General features: G+C 46.4%; 1 protein-coding gene across 1 annotated transcript in view; it reads left to right on the forward strand.

The window, feature by feature from the left end:
• Window positions 1–21,553, forward strand: part of LOC147677799 (ATP-binding cassette sub-family C member 12-like) — a 2,578,840-nt gene that overhangs the window by 1,761,164 nt on the left and 796,123 nt on the right. Inside the window, exon 22 of the mRNA XM_086945588.1 lies at window positions 19,700–19,926. Coding sequence (XP_086801714.1) covers window positions 19,700–19,926 — 227 coding nt within the window. The remainder of the gene's footprint in view (window positions 1–19,699; window positions 19,927–21,553) is intronic.

The following is a 21,553-nucleotide window of genomic DNA, read 5'->3' on the forward strand; positions in this document are numbered from 1 at the left end:
TATTGGCGTTTGTTGAGCCAACACATCCCCTTAGCTCTGATAAGGACTCGGATCATCCATTAAACCACATGGTACATCCCATGTTGCTGGCAATACAAATACTATCTCTAGCCAACAACCTAAAAGTACATCTAATGTAGGCACTACCTCAACTAAAACATCGGCTTTGGCTGTTAAACCCCCCCGAGCAGTAAGCTCTGCCAAAGCGAATCCCGGGGTGGTTGCTAACAAACCACCTACTAAGGGAGTAATGCCTCAGGTAAAGAATGGGGTGGGCAAATCGGCAAACACTAATATTAAACACTATAAATCCCTACCACGGAGGAATAATGTAGATTTACCTCCGGATTCTATGAACTATGTCATTGTAATGACGGGTGTGCCACCAGTTTCGGAGGGGGATCGGGAAAATAATGATAGCTTAAAAAACAAAGTCATTTTCTGGCTGAAAACAAATATACCCCTTCCTGTTCATCTTAATGGGGATATTGTTTCGGTCAGAAGATGTAAGTGGGTGGGGGTACGTCCTAAGGATATAGAGGGGGATATAGTGATCATCAATTTTAGGGACCACAGAGTAGTATCACATCTTTCAGATTGGTATGTGTGAAGTAATGAGGGAGGAATCTCCACGAGGAACCTCAGTTATTTTTATCCTGAGACCCTGATTAATCCAACTGATCAACCCCCTGCCAAAAATACAAAAAGTTCCCTCAAATGGTCCAACTTTACATCTAGTTTCCATGGACCCCAATTCAACCCTGAGGCACGGTACCGCTCCTACACACAATCTAACTATAATAGTTCCCTACGAACACCGGGTTGGGCTAAGGTTAAGCCTCAGCCTTTTGGTCCATCAGCCCTATTAGACTTCCCACTCCATAATAAGACTCTGTACCCTTTGGCTCCTCTCACCCCCATTTTTCCACAGTATCAACAGCCCCCAAGTTTTTACCCAGCCAGTCAATATTCAAATAGGTTCACTCAGCCCAACGAGTATTGGAACATCCCGCTGAGGAACCTCTATGACCCACTATCAGGGCTGTCGTCTAATGACTGACCAGCCTTACCAACGAGGGACGTTGAGTGTAACTTTGATTGCATGGGTGTTGGAGCTGTCCTGGGTAATCCACTATGTACTGTTAAAGGTTTTGAAGACCAACTTCATTACAGTGTGAAAGGGTGCATGGTCTATTTAAGAGAGCCTGATATTTTGGCCATGGTACCCACCTCATTGTCTTCCAAGGTTGTCACCACTGAGAGCGTTAATTCTGAGCTAATCACCCAGGTAGGGTCATTGTGTATGCCAATGGAAGGTACGAACAAAGTTGCCCTTGAGCTTGAAGAACTCCTTCCCCAGCCCAAAGAATCCCTCCCATTAGACATAATTAAATCATGTGACCAAGGATGTATCAAGGGTACTACTTTGGGATGTTGGAATATAGCGGGAATTGAATCTCGTATTTGCATTCCCGATTGGGTTGATTTTATCTGTCAAGGCGATGTTTGGTCTTTTCAAGAGACCTGGTCAACCTCACCAGTGTTTCTTTCAGGTTTCTTGAACTTTAATAAACCAGCCATCAGATGTCATAGAGGTCGGGCCATGGGTGGCCTCACAATCTGGGTCCGCCAATTTGAAGGTGTGTCTGTTAGGGAAGTTTTTTTTGACTGTCCAGATATATTGATAGTTAGTATCAAAACAAAAAGTGGGTTGGATATACTGCTGATCAATGTATATGCTAGAGGTATCTTGGGTGGCAGAGTCTGAACCACCCTTCTTTGTTTGGATGATTTCCTAAGTACTACTTCAGAAGCTGGTCATGTGGTCGTTATGGGTGACCTAAACACTTGTTTTGAACCTTTAAGTAAAGACGATGGTTTATTAACTGAAGCAGAGGATCTGGTTTGGGGGGTTCCTCAGCTTGATATACCCCCGATCAATAAGTGGTCCCAAGCAGCTACATTTATTAAAGGGCTCTGTCTGAACTGGGGGCTACGTGCCCTTAACGGACGAGTAAGTTCGGACAGGATGGGTAAACACACATTTTTTAATGGTAGACATAGCAGTCGCATTGACTACATCCTAGTAGATATTAAAATGTGGCCCGTGGTATCGGACATAGTAGTCAAGCCACGTCCAGAAAGTGATCACGAACCTTTGGTAGCGGAACTGAAGGATTTTAGTTTTGCAGGGCCGGTTGAACGACAGCTAAATCCTGTACAGGAGGCTGTCGTACTTACAAATGATTTGAGGAGGGTTCGCTGGCCAAAGGTTTCTGTGGACGTGGAAGCACGTAAAAAGATCAGAGCCCTGGTTTCCAACTCATTGGTAGAAATTGATAAATGTGAAAACCAGGAAATGATCAACGCAAACATCACAGGCATTCATGCTACCTTATTTTTGTCTCTTAAATCACTGTTTATAAAGTATGTTGCCAATAAGGGTAGAAGGAAGGTTAGGAAACCCGCTAATTGGTTCAATGACGTTTGCCGACAGACCCATGCGGATCTGTTCAAAGCTTTAAAATTAAAAAACCCAGCCCTGATCAAAGCAAGTAGGAAGGCTTTCAACGATGCTAAACGCTCTGCCAAAGCCGTTTGGGATGACGAGCGCTGGACATCACTAGCTGAGGCCTGTGGCTCCAGGAATCTACAGCAGTTTTGGCACCTTCTCAGGTGGGGTTTGTCACAGGATGATCGCCCAAGCCCTGCATCCGTCGAACAACAGAAATGGGTGTCCCACTTTGAGGAACAATTTAGATGCTGCAGCAATACGCAAGATTCCATTAGTTGGCCATTATCGTTAGATTCACTTGAGTTCTCGGCCAGAGAAGTTGAAATAGTTCTGAAAGCTATCTCTAGGGGAAAAGCGCCTGGTCCTGACTGCATACCAGCAGACATATTCCAACAGGACCTCGATCTATGGGTACCATACTTAGTGCGGTTGGTAAATGCACTGGCCATGGGTGCTAGGGTACCTGATTCCTGGGCAGGCGCAGAAATATTGCCTATTTTTAAGAAGGGTGATCGGTCGGTTCCATCCAACTACTGGCCGATCAGTCTTATTGACGCGGTACAGAAGATCGTAACCCGTCTTGTTCTTTCTAGGATTCAGGCATGGATAGAGGAGCATGACATCCTTACCCCTCTTCAAGCTGGGTTTAGACCCCACGTGAGTACCCTGGATCAGGCATTCCGTTTCATGCTTTTGCATTGGAAGACGGTAACCCTGGGCAAAGGCAACCTCTACGCGGCCTTCGTGGACTTAAGGTCAGCATTTGACCTTGTCCCGAGGGCCGGGTTATGGAAATGCTTATTAGATATGGGCATGCCCTCCACCTTGGTAAGACTTATAGTGAATCTACATGCTGATACCTTTGCCTTTGTGCGCTGGGGCAAACCGGGTGAGGTGACGGAGAATTTTCCAGTGGCCAAAGGTGTCAGGCAAGGTTGCGTGCTGGCACCCACCTTGTTTTCTCTATATATAAATTGAGTTACCAAGTATTACGATAATTTTTCCACGGATGCCCCAAGTCTGGCTGGAATGAAAATCCCCTTGCTCATGTTCGCCGACGATACACTCTTGATCTCTCGAACCAGACAGGGTTTGCAGAAAGCCCTGACGAGGTTCGAGAGTTTCTGCAGCGAACATGAGCTAGAGGTGAACGTGTCCAAAACCAAATTTATGGTTCTAAGGGGGCTTAAACAAATTAATGCCAGGGTTTCCATGGGGGAAACCCCCCTGGAACAGACAAAGCATTTCACCTACTTGGGAGTCACCTTTAGTGAGACTTTGAGCTGGTCCCATCAGGTCGAGCTCGTGACCCTGAAGCATCAGCAGCTGGGTGGGGCACTGATCAAGGAACACAAAGGTTCATTTACCAGGCCAATGTCCCCGCTTATTAAGATATATGGCGGTAAGGTATTACCAGCAGTCCTATATGGGGCAGAACTATGGGGTGGTAGTAATTTGGACCCATTAAGACATGCCCAAAATAAATTTTTAAGAATGGCAACAGGTCTGCCTCAGTCATCACCACTAATTCCCCTTTTCTATGATTTAGGGTGTCAACCGGTGGAGGATCAAGCAAGACTTCGCCCCCTAACTTTCTGGCGTCGCCTATGGACAACGCCGGAACTTCACCACTATGCGAAAGCCTGTTTAGAGGTGAGAAACAGCTTTGGTGCCACAAACAAAGGCTGGTTTAGAGACCTGAAGACTACCCTAATAGCCCTGGGGTATGGAGACCTGTGGTCCTCCCCCGAGTCAGCCATTTTCCCATCTAAAAAGGATCTTAAACATTGTTATTGGGAATGGGTGACACACAACAGGCATTCGAAAATATGCTCGAGTAGCCTTACTGGTATGTTCATTGTTTACAAGGATACGCCCAAGCTGGAAAGGTATTGGGATATCATAACTAAGCCCATGGACCGCAAATTATTCTACCAATTCAGATGTGGCTCACTTCCTCTTGGGGTTTTTACGAAAAAGTGGGAAACTGGCAGGACGGGGCACTGTCCCAAGTGTCAAGGTATTGGGGAAAGCTTGAATCACTTTTTGTTTGTGTGTCCACTATATTCTGCCCCCAGAGCCAAATGGCTTAAACCGGTATGTAGAAATCTAGGTACCAGGTCGGCTGGTGAAGCAAGTAGAATGTTAAAAACCAATTTGGCTCCTCTAATTGTTGTGGGGGTTGCTAAATTTTTGGGGTGGGCCTGGCTGCTTAGAATTAGGTTTATTAAAAGCTACCTAACGGGGACCTAAAGGATGTGATTGTTTAACAACTAGGCCCAGTATTCTGCTGAAATATGTATGTATCAGAGCGTTAATGTAAATTTTGTAAATATGTATCAAGAAGCTGATTAGCCTGTCACTGATTTAATACTTGTTTTAATTGCTTTTATATGTATAAACTGTATTTTATGTCTTTTATGATGAACTAATCGAATAAAGACTTCTTGAATTGAATTGACTAACAGTTGTAGGATCCATAACGGTTAATTTTATAATCGAAGGTATAACAGGATCAGCTGCAATAGAGTCGTCCAGATACACACCGCTGGCGAGTATCATGAGTAACACCACTTTGAAGCTGCGATAATACAATAATCAATAATGAAGGACCAACATCAATAGGGTTGTCCGCATGCCCAGTCAGTACCCTTCCTCGCCCGCCATGTGCACATAGACCGCATACATATCCTATAACATCAAGGCTGAGTAACGGGAACGTCATAAGGAGTTGCAAGTCCCGCCTATACTGGCGCCATTTTGGGGCGAGGCCGGGTGGGTCCAGAGTATAGTCCAAATGTCTCCAATAACTAGCGGCCGGACCAAAACCCCTTTCGGCAGTTCAAAAATTTTGTTAATGCCAACAGAAAGGACAGGCAGCATGAACCGTGGCTCAAAGGTGAGAGAAAGCAAAATCTTCCCTACCGGGTCACGCTGAGGTTCCACCGGAACTGATCGAGTTGGTAGTCTACGGTGTCCCCTGGTAATTCAGACAAAAGCTGGCGTCATCATGAGAGCACCATCATCTCGCGGCAACGTCGCGGCAACTCCGGAGAGCGGGCCAGCAGGCGTATACCTCCGCTGATGCACTGAATCAGCCTCTCTCACGGCACCAGATGGGGATAAGGCGGCGGTCACCCGGGGCGGAGGCAAGTCAATGGGGAATGATCGAGCAATAGTGGCGGTTGCCCCCGCCGGAAGCCCGCGGGAGTCGAGGGCCAACGACTCTCGTAGAATCTTTTGAATCGGAGAGAACGTCTTCAAGAGTGGGGCTCATGCCCGAGCAGGCAAGCATCCGAGTTCCATGGTAGCCCAGGGCCATCCTAGTAGACCAGGCCCAAATCCGGGGCGCCACTGATGCCACCTCGCCGGCTGACGGATTTTGTAGGCTTTCTATAGCCCAAAGCCAACTGAAAAGTAGCCCAAAGTAGCCCAATGTTGCTACTCTAAGGAAGGAGGGACAGGAACAGCGTCAAGCAGACGGTGAATGCATTGGGATTGATGTTGCAGCTGGCTGCCATGTAAATACTTGTTTAATAAAACGTTTTAACATACTACTTTGTTGGAGTGTTGTATATATATTTATAATCTGGCGACTAGCACAAACAAAAATGTTACTGTGTAACCAGTAAAAATATAGCCCAATTTGTGCATGATCTAGCCCAATCTGGCAACACTGATGTAGGTATCAGTAGACTTTTATTTGTATAGGGTTTGTCGTTATTGGGTGGGATGGGCGGCGGAGCCGAGCTACCTTGCAGCCATCATGGTGTGGAGCTCGGCTCCTCCTACTAGTTTCATTTTTTCTCGTGAAGGGTTGTTCCTAGTGTTTCTATTTTAGCGGGGTCAAAAGGATCCCATCAGTGGCCTACTGATCTTGCTTGATTCCTTTTGTTTTTCTTAGCGATTTTTATGCCATAGTTTGCTAGAAAGATAGAGCGGCTAATCCGCATTTTATATATATATGTCCTTTTTATTGGGGGTAACCTCCGGTGGAGCCGGATGATCTACCTCTAATAAACGGTCCGGGCTGAACCAACTACCAATCAGTGGGGAGAAGATGGGCATGACAGGTTACAACGGGAGACAAAAGACTGCACTACCTATCTTTTCACTGCTTACAAAGACTAGATAGAATATCTCTTATTCCACGTTATTTGTAAGCAGAGAATACCTCCAAAGAACTAATATCGAACAGTCAATATTCGGTCAATCAAACAATCAATGGGGAGAATAAGTAGGCACGACGGGTTACAACGGGGACAAAAGTCTGCGTTACCTACTCTTTCACTACCTGCAAAGAGAGAACCTGTTCTTCCCCGTTTGCAGACAGGGAATCTCCAGAGAACAATCCGCGAACAACAATGTTCGGGCAAACAATCAATCAGTGGGGGAGAAAGATAAGCACGGCAGGTTACAACGGGGACAAAAGTCTGCGTTACCTACCCTTCACTACCTGCAAAGGAAGAGAGAATCTATTCTTCTCCGTTTGCAGACAGCGAATCTCCAAAGAGAACCAACAATTCAAAGAATAATACTAGTATTTTCCAAACAATCAAACAATCATTTCGCGATTTGTCGTGTTACACGACCTTACCCGGACCGCATGGGCAGTTTCTTGTCTTCCGAATCCAGCGCCTAATCATCCCCTATCTTCTGTCGCGGCACTCCTGATGGTTCCCATTTTTCTTTTATTCAATTCTTTGCATTTAGGGGTATTTTTCTGGTTTTACAAAAAGTCACTCAGTTCCAGGTCGCAAAAGTGTTCTTAATGTACTTGATCCAGTGTATTGCAAGCATATTACTCTGCTTGAGGCAATCTTTTATTATATTATGGGTGAAATCCAGTTCCCTTGTGTTCCAAATTTTGCACCATAATTGAATGGTGGCCATGCCTACCTTATCTGCCAAAAACCCTACGCCCCGCTCCTTATGGGTAGTAAAGCGTAGGGTGGTCTTTAGTTTCCCTAATAATCTATTCAAAAAGGTTTTTTCTGTTCCTTGTAGAGCCTTAGGAATAGAATAGCCCCATACGCCAGGCACGTATGTGTCCATGCTAAGAGCTTTACTGTGGTAAAGATTAATCATTTCTGTCCTAACTGCAAAACTAAAAATTGATTCAGAAGCTGCTTCTATCCCCTGTCTTCGCTGAATTATTAACCTTTCCCAGTTCATGTTCTCATTACACATCAGGCCTACATAACTAAAAGCTTTTTTGCATATAGCAGACCCTCATATGGATATCTTGATGAAAAGTTTTTAAAACATGAACTAATGCAGAGTCAATCCCTGCATGGTACAAGAATCCCCATAAAATGCCCCTGTCTACTAAGTCAAAGGCACAGTAGAGGTCCATGTATGGCCCCTCTCCTTGGCTTAAACATATTTACCTAAGATATAAGGTTAGGTTCAGAGCTTACTCGGTTGTCCCCTAGCCCGGGGAAAACCAGATCGCACTTCTTTGTAGAAAGAATACTCTTTTGCCCACTCCTCTAATATTGCTAAAATTATCCTACCAAAAAGTTTAAGTGAGGTATCTAATAATGAGATGGGTCTGTAGTTTGTAGGAGAGTTTTCATATAACCTCTCTTAAAAATGGGAATGGTGATAGATTCCTTAAAGTTCTCTGTAGCTTCCTTTTTAACAGCTGTTCTAAAAATGTTTGTTAGAACGGGACCCGAATGTCAAGGTAATGATTAAAAAAACTCTGCTGGGACCCCAACCTGGCTGGCTGCTTTACCAGTTGCAGAACTTAAAAATGCTTTGCAAATTTCACCTATCAAAATGGTCTCACTAATTTTTTGAAGTTCTGGGAGTGAAACCGAGGGTTCAGTTACAGCTAAGGGATTGATGTCCTCATTGTTTGGGCTAAAAATGCACAAGAAATGCATAACCCATTCTGTCTCTAGTATGCAGCATTTAATGCCTGTGGGTGACCTTCCAGAAAGGAAAGGGTGGTTTACAATCGCTCAAAAATCCTTAATATCTATAAGGTGGGCCACCCTTTTCACTCCCAGGCTCTATTTATTAACTCACTTTTCCTCTTTTCTGTTGCTTGTTTGTAATAATTCTCTCTGGCCTGTTTAACCACAGTCCGATCCGTTGGGACTTTATTAGTAACTTCCTTTATAAGCGTTTGTGCATTTGTGGTTAAACCAAGATTGCACTCAGGGGTTAGATAGAGGTTTATCAGTGGTAAGGGCTTCCACAACTGATCTGCATATCTTATTAAAACGATTTTTTATTCCTACTGGATCAGCATCATCTGCAAGGCAACACAGAATCTCTGCCTAGTGGTTAATATAAAAATCTTTCAATACTACAACAGGATTAACATGATTACACATTCTTTCTATCCCCTTATTTGCTGCATGAATTAGTAAGGGGTTTGGCGTAATAGATATGGGATCTTGCTCTAGTGGAAGAGCAAAACAGGCAGTTAGCATATAATGGTCACTAAAAGGCTAGAGGCACACTTCGTGTTTATTTAATAAGGGAAATAAATCCTCAGACGAAAGGATGTGGTCTATCATACTACCTTCCCTCCACCAATAAAGGTGGGGACCTCCTCATTATGTTCTTTATTTACCTCGGAAGTAAAAAACAGCCTATATGTTAGGATTAAGCCTGTTAAGGATTCTCCATAGGCTGAATGCTGAAAGTGCCCAGTGTGCTTTCCCTTCCCATTTATGATGCTGCAAACTCTTGACTAGCTATGTGGGCATTTACAATGTTAAAATCACTTGCCCAAAGATAAACACTTTTGCTGGTGCCCTGGTAAATATATCTATGAAAATGTATTCCAAATGTTCTATAATCCCCACTGGTTGCATTACAGTTTGTCCTAGTCATAGGAGTATGGTGTGTCCTTCTTCAGTTTCCCATGCACTTCTGATCTGCGATCTGCCCATCCAACTCTCTCTGAAGATGACTCCTGAAAGGAACGAGATGAACATGTATCAGTAACCTGATACCTGTCAGGCGGTCTAATATAATCATGCTTATTCAGGTTATAGCTTTTGCAAGTAGCTTCCTATAGAGGAAAACCCCTGTGATTTATTTTTTGCTTTGGTATTCTTAGTATCCCACTTCTTCTTTGTGGAAGAATTGAATGCTTTCTTAGAGTTATCCATTTCAAAATTGCAATTGAGTTGTGGTTTACCAGATCTGGCTCACAAATTAGCATAGCATTGCTTTCTTCAATAAATTTAGGCAGTTCGTGCTCCTGTTGTCCTGGAGAAAAATTCCTTAGACGCTGGCGTATAAACAATGCTGCTGCTTCCCCATTTCTGCTACTTAACATAATGCAGGATACTGCGGCAAAGTTGTCCATCAGTTTCATCCCAAATCCAGGGCAGGTGCTGCCCCATACTCATTTTGGATCTGTTTAAGATCTTCGGGCAAAACAGCTAATGAAGGGGGAACATATGTTCTGGTATATACTGCCACAAAGACTGCACCCCATGTGGTACACTCTTCCGCAGGGAGAGCCATCCCCATTAGCAAGCAAATTGTTAATATTCTATGTTTTTCCTGCAGTCTTGAATGGGGAAAGACCGGTTCAAGCTGACTTGTCTTTTATGCAATTCAGCATGGAATCTCCTCCTGCCTTGTGGGAACCCTGCTGATTACTGCAATTAGTGTTTGTGGGCTAATGCCCGATGTAGCCAATTGTGGTTGTGCAGTTTTAGCAGTCTGTGCAGCATTAAGTATTGATGTTCACATAATGAAGTGTCAAACATCTCTATACTGTCGCTAAGTGTTAGTATAGTCACCGAAATTCAGCGCTGATAAATTATCAATATAAGGATGTAATGTGTATCCGGGTGACCAAGTTGCTCCCTTCTATTAAGAGGACCCTGTTTTAAATCTTCTGTTGTGTGTGGTAGGGCGTCATCAAACCATTTTCTGTGTACTTTGTATGTTAAAGGTATTTCTATTTCTTCATATGGTGTGTGGTTATTTTGAACTTCATCTTTTTGGTCAACACCCCAACCCACTACGCCGGCCACACGCTGGATCCCGTCTTCTCTTCCAGCAAGCACATCTCCTTCAGCCACTCCACCGGCCTTCACTGGACAGACCACAGCTGCGTCCACTTCAGCTTCAGAAAAACCACCACCACCCGCAGCAGGTTCTTCACAGAAGCTGGAGCAAGATCACCGCCAACCAACTCACCACCTCCCTCAGCCAGAACCCTCCTGCCAGCACACCGGACCCCAACACAGCAGCCCGCAACTTCACGCAATGGCTGACCGCCTGCGCCAACGACCTCGCACCACTGAAGAACCCTCCCAGCAAACCCAGAAGCAAGAATGCCCCCTGGTTCACCGACGAACTCAAGGACTCCAAGAAGACCTGCCGCACCCTCTGGAAAGCCTGGCTCCTCGACCAGACCACTGACAACATGAACGCTCTCAAACACGCCACCCGCAAGCACCACCAGCTCATCCGCGCCACCAAGAAGAAATCACTGAAGGATCGACTGGACAACAACGCCCGCGACAGCAAGGAACTCTTCAGCATCGTCAAGGAGTTCTCCAACCCCAGCACCGGCAACAATGATATCACCCCATCACAAGATCTCTGCGACTCCCTCGCCTCGTTCTTCCACCGCAAGATTGCCGACATCCACAACAGCTTCGGCGCACCATCCTCGCACCCAACCGTCGAGCCAACGCACCCCACCACCACCCTCTGCACCTGGACCGCAGTGACCACCGAAGACACAGCCCGCACGATGAACACCATCCACTCCGGATCTCCAACTGACCCATGCCACCACCACGTCTTCAACAAGGCCGACTCCACCATCGCACCCCAACTCCGAGACGTCATCAACACCTACTTCGACACCGCCACCTTCCCGGAGAGCTGGAAGCATGCCGAGCTCAGCACCCTACTGAAGAAACCAACAGCGGACCCCACCGACCTCAAAAACTTCTGCCCCATCTCGCTCCTCCCTTTTCCGGCCAAAGTCATCGAGAAGATCGCCAACAGACAGCTTGCCGCCTTCCTCGAGACGAATGGATCCCTCGACCCCTCGCAGTCCGGTTTCAGAGCCAACCACAGCACCCAGACCGCCCTCATCGCAGCCACCGACGACATCCGAGCCCTTCTCGACAACAGGGAAACAACAGCACTCATCCCCTGGACCTCTCCGCCGCGTTCCACACTGTCTGCCACCGCACCCTAGTCCAACGCCTCAGCAACACCGGCATCCAAGAGAAGGCATTGAAGTGGATCATCTCGTTCCTCGCTGAAAGAACACAGAGAGTCCGCCTCCCCCCGTTTCGTTCTGAGGCCACTGAAGTCATCTGCGGCGTCCCGCAAGGATCATCGCTCAGCCCCACCCTCTTCAACGTCTACATGAGACCTCTCGCAGCCATTGCACGCCAACACAACCTCAACATCATCTCCTACGCCGACGACACCCAGCTGATCCTCTCCCTCACCAGAGACCCCGACACCGCTGGAACCAGCCTCCACGAAGGGATGAATGACGTCGCCGAGTGGATGAAGAACAGCCGCTTGAAACTGAACTCAGACAAAACGGAAGTCCTCATCCTAGGACCATCACCCTCCGCCTGGGACGACTCCTGGTAGCCTCCAGCCCTGGGCACCTCCCCCAAGCCAACAGACCACGCACGCAACCTGGGCTTCATCCTGGACTCCTCCCTCTCGATGACCAGACAAGTCAACGCCGTCTCCTCTTCATGCTTTCACACCCTCCTTATGCTCCGCAAGATCTTCCGATGGATCCCGATCGAAACCAGGAAGACGGTCACGCAGGCCCTCGTCACCAGCCGGCTGGACTACAGAAACACCCTCTACGCCGGAACCACAGCCAAGCTACAGAAAAGACTACAACGCATCCAGAACGCCTCCGCCCAACTCATCCTGGACATCCCTCGACGCAGCCACATCTCCTGCCACCTGAGGAACCTGCACTGGCTCCCCGTCAACAAGAGGATCACGTTCAGGCTCCTCACCCATGCACACAAGTCTCTCCACAACCTGGGCCCCAAGTACCTCAACGACCGCCTGACCTTCCACACGCCCACCCGCCAGCTACGGTCCGCTAGCCTCACCCTCGCCGCCGTACCATGCATCCGAAGAGCCACCGCCGGAGGCAGATCCTTCTCCTACCTGGCGGCCAAGACATGGATCTCCCTCCCCATCCACCTTCGGCTGACCCAGGACCACCTCGCCTTCAGGAGACAACTCAAGACCTGGCTGTTCGAGCAGTAGCGGCCCTCTTCCCCCAAGCGCCTTGAGACCCTTCCGGGTGAGTAGCGCGCTATACAAGTGTTATGATTTATTGATTGATTGATTTTGTAATTGTGAAATAGCGCTGTTGTGTTGTCTGCTGCCGGGAATGTAACTCATGAATTGAACACCTCTGTCCTATATGCTTTGTGAGCCTCAACCACATAGGCAACATCTACACTGATAAGTGCAAGACCATCTTGTAATAGCTTCTGAGTAAACACATTTCGGCAATTCTCAGCAATGTTAAGTGGATCATCAGTTTCAGACATATATTATGAAATATGAAATGGAATTCAGAAGGGGTAACACAATGGGAATAATTCTTAAAAAAGTTGAAGCTTGAACAACCTTCAGCCAATATGTATGTATTACCTACTCAGCTGAGGAGGATTGTCCCTATCTCCATGGTCGTTTCTGGTTAGGAGGTATATATAGGTCTCTAGGTATGCATGAGAGAACTACTCAGTCGCTACATTAAATAAAATCCCAATCTATCAACGTTGGTGGTGTCTTGTCCTTCAGTTTCTAATTTTCAGGAAGAATTGTTCCTTCTTTGGACAGTCTGAACGTTGGGATGGTGCCAGACTGATTCTGTGCACCCCATCAGGATATGCTGGCCAATAGACCTGCTAGCTCAAAGTACTACCATAAGTACTCCTAAACCTGGCAAGGTAACAAATGGTTTGGGCAATCTCAGAGCGTGACAACCCTCATGAGAACCCTTACTCTCCAGTGAATTGTGTCACAAATCTAGAACCATGTCACTCAGTCACTCTTAGTCACTCAGAGACATACACAAAAAATACACAAAGGAGCATTTTCAATACTTATTGAACTATTGTGATTTTTGTATACAAATGTATGTGCTGCAATGATTAATAAACAGTAGCAAATAAAAGTGATTAGCATTTTAAGGATTGTGAAAAGAATAAACAATTCCACCATTCTGCTGAAACAGTGTATATATGCTGTTATGTAAATACTGAGTATGGTGTACTCCTACTATGCATTCCCTAACCTAGTTGCCTAGGTGAGTGTTCTGCCAAGAATCCCCTACTGGATGATATAAATACCCATTACCTGAAGGCAAGGTATGTAGGTCTCCGTCTTGGTCACAAGTTGGACATCCCTCTTCACAGAGGGTCAATGGGAATCAGCTGGGCTGAGACTCGAACAGAGTGATGATCTCACAATGACAGCAGAGTACTACTCTAATTTTAGCACGGAAATAAGTGTGTGTTTATAACAACTGTATCCATGCTTCCGTGTCAAGGCTTCAGCCAATCTTTCTGATAGCTCAGTTGCCTCATGGACAGATAATAAACAACAACATTTGTACAATGTGTGTCCAGGCCTCTTACTGAATGTTCAAGGTGTCATGATAGTGTACTTATGAAGTGGAATTTTAGAAAATGTGGTTTCAGAGAAACTAATCCTGCACTGTCACATAAGCAAATGAGAGTCAAAAGTCATTTTGTGGAAAAAAAAAGCAACATTCGAAATGTGTACATGTAAAATGACAGTGTTTCTTTATGGCCTCACCTAGCCATGTGACAGAAGAGGATGTAATTGGCAATCCTGTCCTTGAGGGTGCTCGTCCAGGAACACCCCTCAATTTTTGCATCGCAATGGACCAACCAGGCTAGTGAATCAATGGCCAGATTGGAAAGAAGTGGGGAAAGGGGACAACCTTGGCGGGTGCCCCTTTCAATTGGAAATTTGGCAGAGAGCTCCCCAATGATGCAGACTTGAGCCATTGAGCGTGAATAAAGGAGGGAGGTAATCACACAGAAATGATGGCCAAAGCCAATGTGAAGCGGGACTGCCACCAGATTGTCCCAATCAACAGTACCAAAGTCCTTTTCAAAGTTAGCAAAGAATAGCGCTTCGTCTCCTGACAGATCTCCCATGCAGGTGAGAGTCAGTTCAACCGTCGGATACAGTGTTGATACTTAGGTTTAGCATAAAGCCATATTGAATGGGATGGATCAGAACTGAAAGAATCTGGTAGCCAGGAGTTTTGTGTAGATTTTAATGTCCGTAATATTATGGAGATGGTGTGGTAGGACCCACAGTTGAGGGAGGGCAGGGTGGTTTTATGGATAGCAACCATGGTCACTATGCCTAGGTCTGTGATAAAGGAGCCCTTTTCAATTACTTCAGTGTATAGACAAAGCAATTGGGGGACTAGTTGGTCTCTGAATGTGGAGTAATATTCTGGAGGGAAGCCAACTGGGCCCAGGGTATTCTTGGCTTTCTGGTCCCTAATGGTGGTGTGAATTTCACCTTTTGTAATTCGTCCATCTAGGACTTTCCTTTGGGCCACCATCAAAGAAGGGAGTGGAATGTCATTAAGGACAGTTTAGTACGTTCTTTGAGGAGTAATGGATCATGGTCACGGGCGTAAAGCCTTTGGTAGGATACTGTAAATGCCGCCGCAATTCTCCAAGGCTGTCTGGACCACAGAACCGAAGTCGTCCAAAACCGTGGTTATAAAGTGGAGGGCAATGTTGCGGGTCACCAGTTTTTATAAAAGTGTCCCATTCCTGTTGCTGTTCTCATAAATACATCAGACTATCACCCCATAACAACGATGTGCCTCACAAGTGAGTATTTGCCGTAGTCCAGTCCTTTCAATGTCCAATTGATGGATGAAGGTCTCCATGACAGCATGGGGCAGCCAAGATTCAGTGTCAAGGATGCGCATCTCCAGTTCTGTGTTGTTACATTGCCTATCTCTTTCTTTACGCTTGAAATAGCTCATTACCGGTTGCTGTATTGTAAGTTTGCTAGCCTTCCAGAAAGTGCCCAAGACTCAAACAGAGCCAGTATTGAGGTCACTGTCAGATGTATGCTCCTCAGCCAGATACTCCATCAGGCCATCATCTGTCAGGGGCCAAATTTGAAAGCACCAAATGGGGCAACAAGAAGGACACAGGCATGCCAGAAGGAGAAACTGTGGGAAATGATCAGAAATACCATGGGGGGGGCGTAGACATGCCCATAGTAGGGGAGATATTTTTTGCCAAGAGAAAGATATAACTAATTCAGACAGTGAGTGAGTGGAGAACGACATATGGGAGAACACCCTCTCATGTGAATGCCAGACCCTCCAGGCATCACAAAGGCCCAACAACGACAACCTCAGAGAACAGTATTGTCTTGAGAGATAGGGCCAGAGTAATCAAGAGGTGGGTCCACCACCATGTTGAAGTCGCCCCAAGGATGAAGGAACCACATGGCAAGTGTGCTGTAAGCTGAGTTAAGTCCCGGGGTGTCTGAGTTTGCATGTGCAGAAGAACTGAGATGATGAAAAAATTGCATTGTCGACCCCTAACACATCCACCACTCCAACCGATAAACTGAGTAGGGCGTGGAATGTCTTAGTTTTCACAAGACGGAAGTTCAATACCTCACGACTCACGAGCCTCTGGTGAAGCCAGCGTGGTAGAGGCAATTGTACCTGAATCTGCCAGGGAAGGATCATTTAGTTTCCATAAGGTGAGTCTCTTGCAATAATGCTATGTCTGGGTGGTGTCGGTGAAGAAGATTGGGGACTATTGTATACTTAGTGTAGTCTAGGAGATTGGTAACATTCCAAGAAAGGAGGGTGCAGGTTGTCAAGGGGCCAACTGTTCTTTGACGTGCGTGAGGGTCAGGAGAAGAGCCATGTCTACAAAGAGAGCGAGCAATGGCAAGAATCAAAAAACAAAAAGAATACCAAAAAGCAGAGAGCAATCACCAAAGAATCATGCAAAACCCACAACAGTGTCCTAAACTCCCACATCAGACCTCCAACGAAGCATCTGTGAATCAGTACCAATCCCAAACAATCATAGAACACATAACTGGGCCTTTGAGGATGAAAAGGACCTTCTCTATGTAGAAGTATTGGTGTATAGATATCGATGTTAGCAGGCACCCTGGGTCAAGGGACAGAATGTGTCAACTCAAAAAGTCTGTGAGGTCAAGGTGATATCGCTAAGGGTATTGAGTCATTGTTGCCACCATCGGTCCCGATGCCTGGGTGTCGCGGATGGGCCAGTAGGCTAACCGTCTCCCGAGGGGGCAGTAAGACAATGCAGGAGATTTAGGCCAGCCGCCTTTCCTGCTCCTGGATTAGTGGTGTCATCCAGAGTGTCCAGAGTGGGAGGGGCCACAGATACCTGTGAGGCAGTCGAGCATCCCTTCTCTTTGACCAGAAAAGTTGTGACAGTGGAGGGCCAGCAGCTCTGTTCCCCACTCCCAGTCTGCCAGAGAAGTGGGTATGGGAGCCATGTATCACCCACAACCTGCCAGTAATAGAAGCAAATAGGGGATAGACATCGTCCTGAGTTTTTGCCTCATCATATTGAAGGATTTGTGTTGCAGTTGCAGTGCCTTTGTGTAGTCAGGAAAAATCATGATGTTCAACGATTGGTATAAGAGCATTTTCTGGGGGTGCAGGCCTCACGCAACATCACATCTTGTAGTTAAGGATATGGATGATCATAGGGTGGGCGGGTCCCCAGGAGGAGGTTTTTGTGCCAGTGAATGATGTGCCCACTCCACCATAAACCACAGTGAGAGGGAGCCCACTGGCAACCAATACCACATCGAAGTCTCCACGAAAGTTGTTGAGCAAGGGGTCGCAACCCCCTTGGGGAATCCCACCAGGAGAAGATTGTTCTGGCGAGAGCGGTTTTCTGGGTCCTTTAGCCTGGCTTCAAGGCTTCAAACTATGGCCTGCAGAGCTGAAACTTTGAGAGTGGACAGGTGCTATTTTTTCTCCCGAACATGACCCGCCACATGTTGGAGGTCCTGCTGCAACAAGGTCCCAGCTGCACTGTTCTCTCTGATTTTGGTTTTCAGGGCCCCCTTGGATGCTTGAATGGCTTGGAGAATATGATGCACCTTGGGGGAGACTGTGTTGGGCATGGAGGACTCTTTTGCTGTGGATTGTTTTCTGTTAATCAACAGCAGGGGTGGTGAATTTGCCAATCTTAGACTGAGAGCTTGAGGCGGGTTGTTTGTCTTTCCCCATCCTACCGCCAGCAGATCATGGTGAAGGCAGGGTCTTGTGATCCGTGCCCACTGAGTGACTTCCATGGGAGATAGAGGTAGGCTGTTAATGGATGTTATTGCATGTCCCTTTTCCCAGGCAACAAACAGTAGAGTCGTAAAAGATAGGTTCCCAGGTGCAGGGAAGCAGGAGTAGCCGAGGTGAAGTGCAAGAACAGATGAGGCCAGCCATAAATCTACCCCATTGTCCACGGAGTCACACCTATACTTCAGGGTGTACCAGACACCCCTGAATGCGCCATCAACAGATATGGAGTAATAGCAGAAGAGGCTGCACAGCACACTGGGGTCCCTTCCCTGTTGTACAGGGGGAACAGCCCCATAGGCAACAATCAGAGTGAGAGGGGCACACTGTAACAACAGATCTAGAACAAGGAAAACAAGTAACAGGTATGGATCTGGGCCTCTGATATCAGCAGCACTCCCTTCAAAAGCAATACACTACTGAGCAGCCACCCAAGGCTCACCTGTTGCTGAAGGAGTCATTGGTGGCCATCCATAGAGGCCAAGGCCACACAGAAGGCCTCACCTGCCGATCATCACAGCAGCTCCCCTGGGGTATAGAGGGGGACTGGGATCATTATACCAAGCATGTAGCCCCGGTAACATTGTCCATGTACTTTGCCATGTCCAGAGATGCAGCACCACACTCCAGGATATTGGGTGAGCGGGGGACTCAAGTTCATGCAGGTGGTTTTGGATCACTGCCATGCACAGCCTACCAGCATCAAGGCCTCAGACGTGCCCCAGAAAGTAGGCCACACTGGGAGGCCGTGCCCCAGAACAGCCACCGCAGCAGTGGGTCCCGAGATAGGGTTGAGGGTAGCAGGAAGTATGGGGGAAAGGCTGTCTGTCCAGTCAGCACCACTTCCAGCACTGTAATGCAGGCCAGGGCCATCACTCCAACTGCATGGCCCCATCCGGCAACAATGCGCATCTCCACAAGTCGAGGCCAAGAGCAAAAAAAAGGGCCATGACACACCCATGTGGCCCCAGCTATTGGCCGCAAGTGGCTCAGCAGTGGCAAAGGCCCAGCACAGTTCATGCCAAAGTCTTCTAAGGGCGGCCTCTTCCCAGAAGCGGCTGATGCAGCGACAAGACCCCGGACTGCAGTGCAGGCGGCTAGGAGTCTATGGTAAAAGAAGTCCTGCAAGTGCGGGATGCAGCCTCTAGGTTACAGTGCATGGGCCACCAACATTTGAAAGGGAGCAAGAGGCCCCAACACTGTGATTTCGTTAGTCCTCTGCCTTCCAGAGGCATTGAGGACAGTGCCAGGAAGATGTGCAGGTGTAGGGAGGGCAGGAGAAGGAACAGGGTGCCATTGGGGAACTCAGTGTGCCATGGATCGCAGAGGAGGTCACATAGGTGTGACTAGGATGCATTCTCCATCTTGGCTGTGTCGGCCACACCCTTTGCAGCCCACTACTATCATTTAAATTACATACCCTGTGTGTATATGGAGTTTCATCTACTAGGGACTTATAAGTAAATTAAATGTACCAATCAGGTGAATACCAATCCTACTCTGTTTGGAATGGTGAGCAGAAGCAAGTTCCCACTGGTTAATGGAGTAACGTGTGCAGAACTTTAATGCCAACAAAAACAAGTTCAGCAAAAATAGATCAGTGGAGGCAAATACCTGGGGGAGTACCCCATAATAGATGGTAATTTCCAAAATTCATGCTTCACATTTGATTGTCTAATGATAACCATTTGCATTATGTAGACTATGGTGCATGTTTGTTGTTATAGTGGTCAGCAACAAGTTCCTCACCACTTGCCAGGTTAACATTGAGTTGAGAGACCTTTATTATGTTACCAATTTATTTTGCATGTTTTTCTGATTCACAGATCTTGCAGAGCCCAATGAGCTTCTTCGACACGACTCCTACTGGGAGGCTGATGAACCGCTTCTCAAATGACATGAATGATGTGGATGTGGGACTCCCCTTTGCGGTGGACAGCTTTCTGCAGCAGCTGTTCATGATGTTGTCTGCTTTAGTCATTGTAGCTGCTGTATTTCCTTATCTTCTTATCGCAATAGCGATCCTCGCTGCTGTCTTTTTCTTTCTCATCAAGTAAGTTGGTAAGAGATTGCTATATGAGGGTGATATGGGGATATAAAGTAGTTGAAGTATTGTCTTTTGACAGTCTGCAGCTTAGGTGTAACATGGCTTCTTTAATAGAAAGGATTAACTTCTCACTCCTCAGAGAGTTCCAACTTTTAAAGTGCGAGTCACCTGTTGAAGGGATCCTGCTCCTACACAGAACTGTGCACAGAGACCCAGGACATCAGTGAATTGTGGTGTACCAGAAACTCACCGCAGTACCTAGAAACCCCCAACAAGCTAGTATCAGTGTCACATTAGGGTCTACGTCCTATAGCAAAGTAACTAATGATTAGACAACCTAAAACATGCGACTTCGGACAAACCTTTGGGAAGGGAGAACACTGTTTAGTTATACTCTCATACCAGTCCACAATAGGAGTAAATGAGAGACATGGGTAAGATTAAAATATTTATTTTAACAACGTGCTCTCAGGTGCAGTATCTTTGTCAACATAAGCAGACATATGATTCGAAATATTATGATCAGCATTGTTACAATTCCATAAAATACAAAGGGAGAAATCATATTACAATGATGATGAAAACAGGTCTTATAATGCCTAGTTCTAACACCCTCCCTATATAGGAACTATGCATTATAAACTAAGGAAGGTCTCTTAGGCTTGTATGGGGGACCACATTACCTTTCCGCTCACAAAGGGCAAAGCACATCAGGATCAGCAAAAGCTCTCTGCATCCCTGGAAACGGAAAATCTTCCAAGTGTCTGAAATCATGGCAACTGAGAAATAATAAAGGTGCCAAAATCTCAGTTGGCTCACAGCTGCAATTTGTTGTGTCTAAAAAAACGTTAACCGATCATTTTGAACAACAGCTGCCATGTTATGATAACCTTGACGGCTTCAGCAATTACTGTGCAGACTAGGTGCACGATCTAAGTCTAGGGATGTGGAAAACAAGCCTTTTCTCATGTGCAGACATTCGCAGGCAATATGTATAGAACGCAGAGTTCAAGTTCGAATAAGACAGAACCAATTTCTGAAATGTTGCCAAACTTGATAATTGGGAATAAAAATTCGAAAAAATTAATACATCTTTGAAGAAGATCACAAGTCCAGTGCGTGTCCATTAAGCAAAAAAGTCTCACTTCAATCCAACAGTGTCTAGGCACTGTATGTCGCAACCGCCTCCAACAAAAGTCGTTGTTATCATCCACGAACATTTCAGCCATCCAATTTAATAATGGAAATGAACATACATGTTCTTCAATAGCCGGATCCTCTAGCACTATCAGAGGACAACTTGGGCTTTCTTCAAGATAACAGAAAGTCATGTGCTGCAGTCCATATGTTCCAATTGCCCAGGACCCCATGAGCCAATGCGCAGGCCATAATCCCGAAACCAGAACAATCTAGTTAATGAACAACTAAGTGACTTATTAGTAGATTAAAATCTGGGTCAGAAACCACAGTGTTGCAGAGACACAAATCCAAGGCCCATTCAAATCCGCAATCCAGGCAATCGAAAACCGGCTGCACGCAAGTAAAGTAAGAGAACCGGAAAGATAAAACATTCGCCACACTCAGAGTCGCCAGAAGTAGCGATCCATAGTATTCAAACATCCGGTTACAAAGC

This window comes from Lissotriton vulgaris, chromosome 12 (assembly GCF_964263255.1).
Source record: "Lissotriton vulgaris chromosome 12, aLisVul1.2, whole genome shotgun sequence".
NCBI classification, from domain to species: domain Eukaryota; kingdom Metazoa; phylum Chordata; class Amphibia; order Caudata; family Salamandridae; genus Lissotriton; species Lissotriton vulgaris.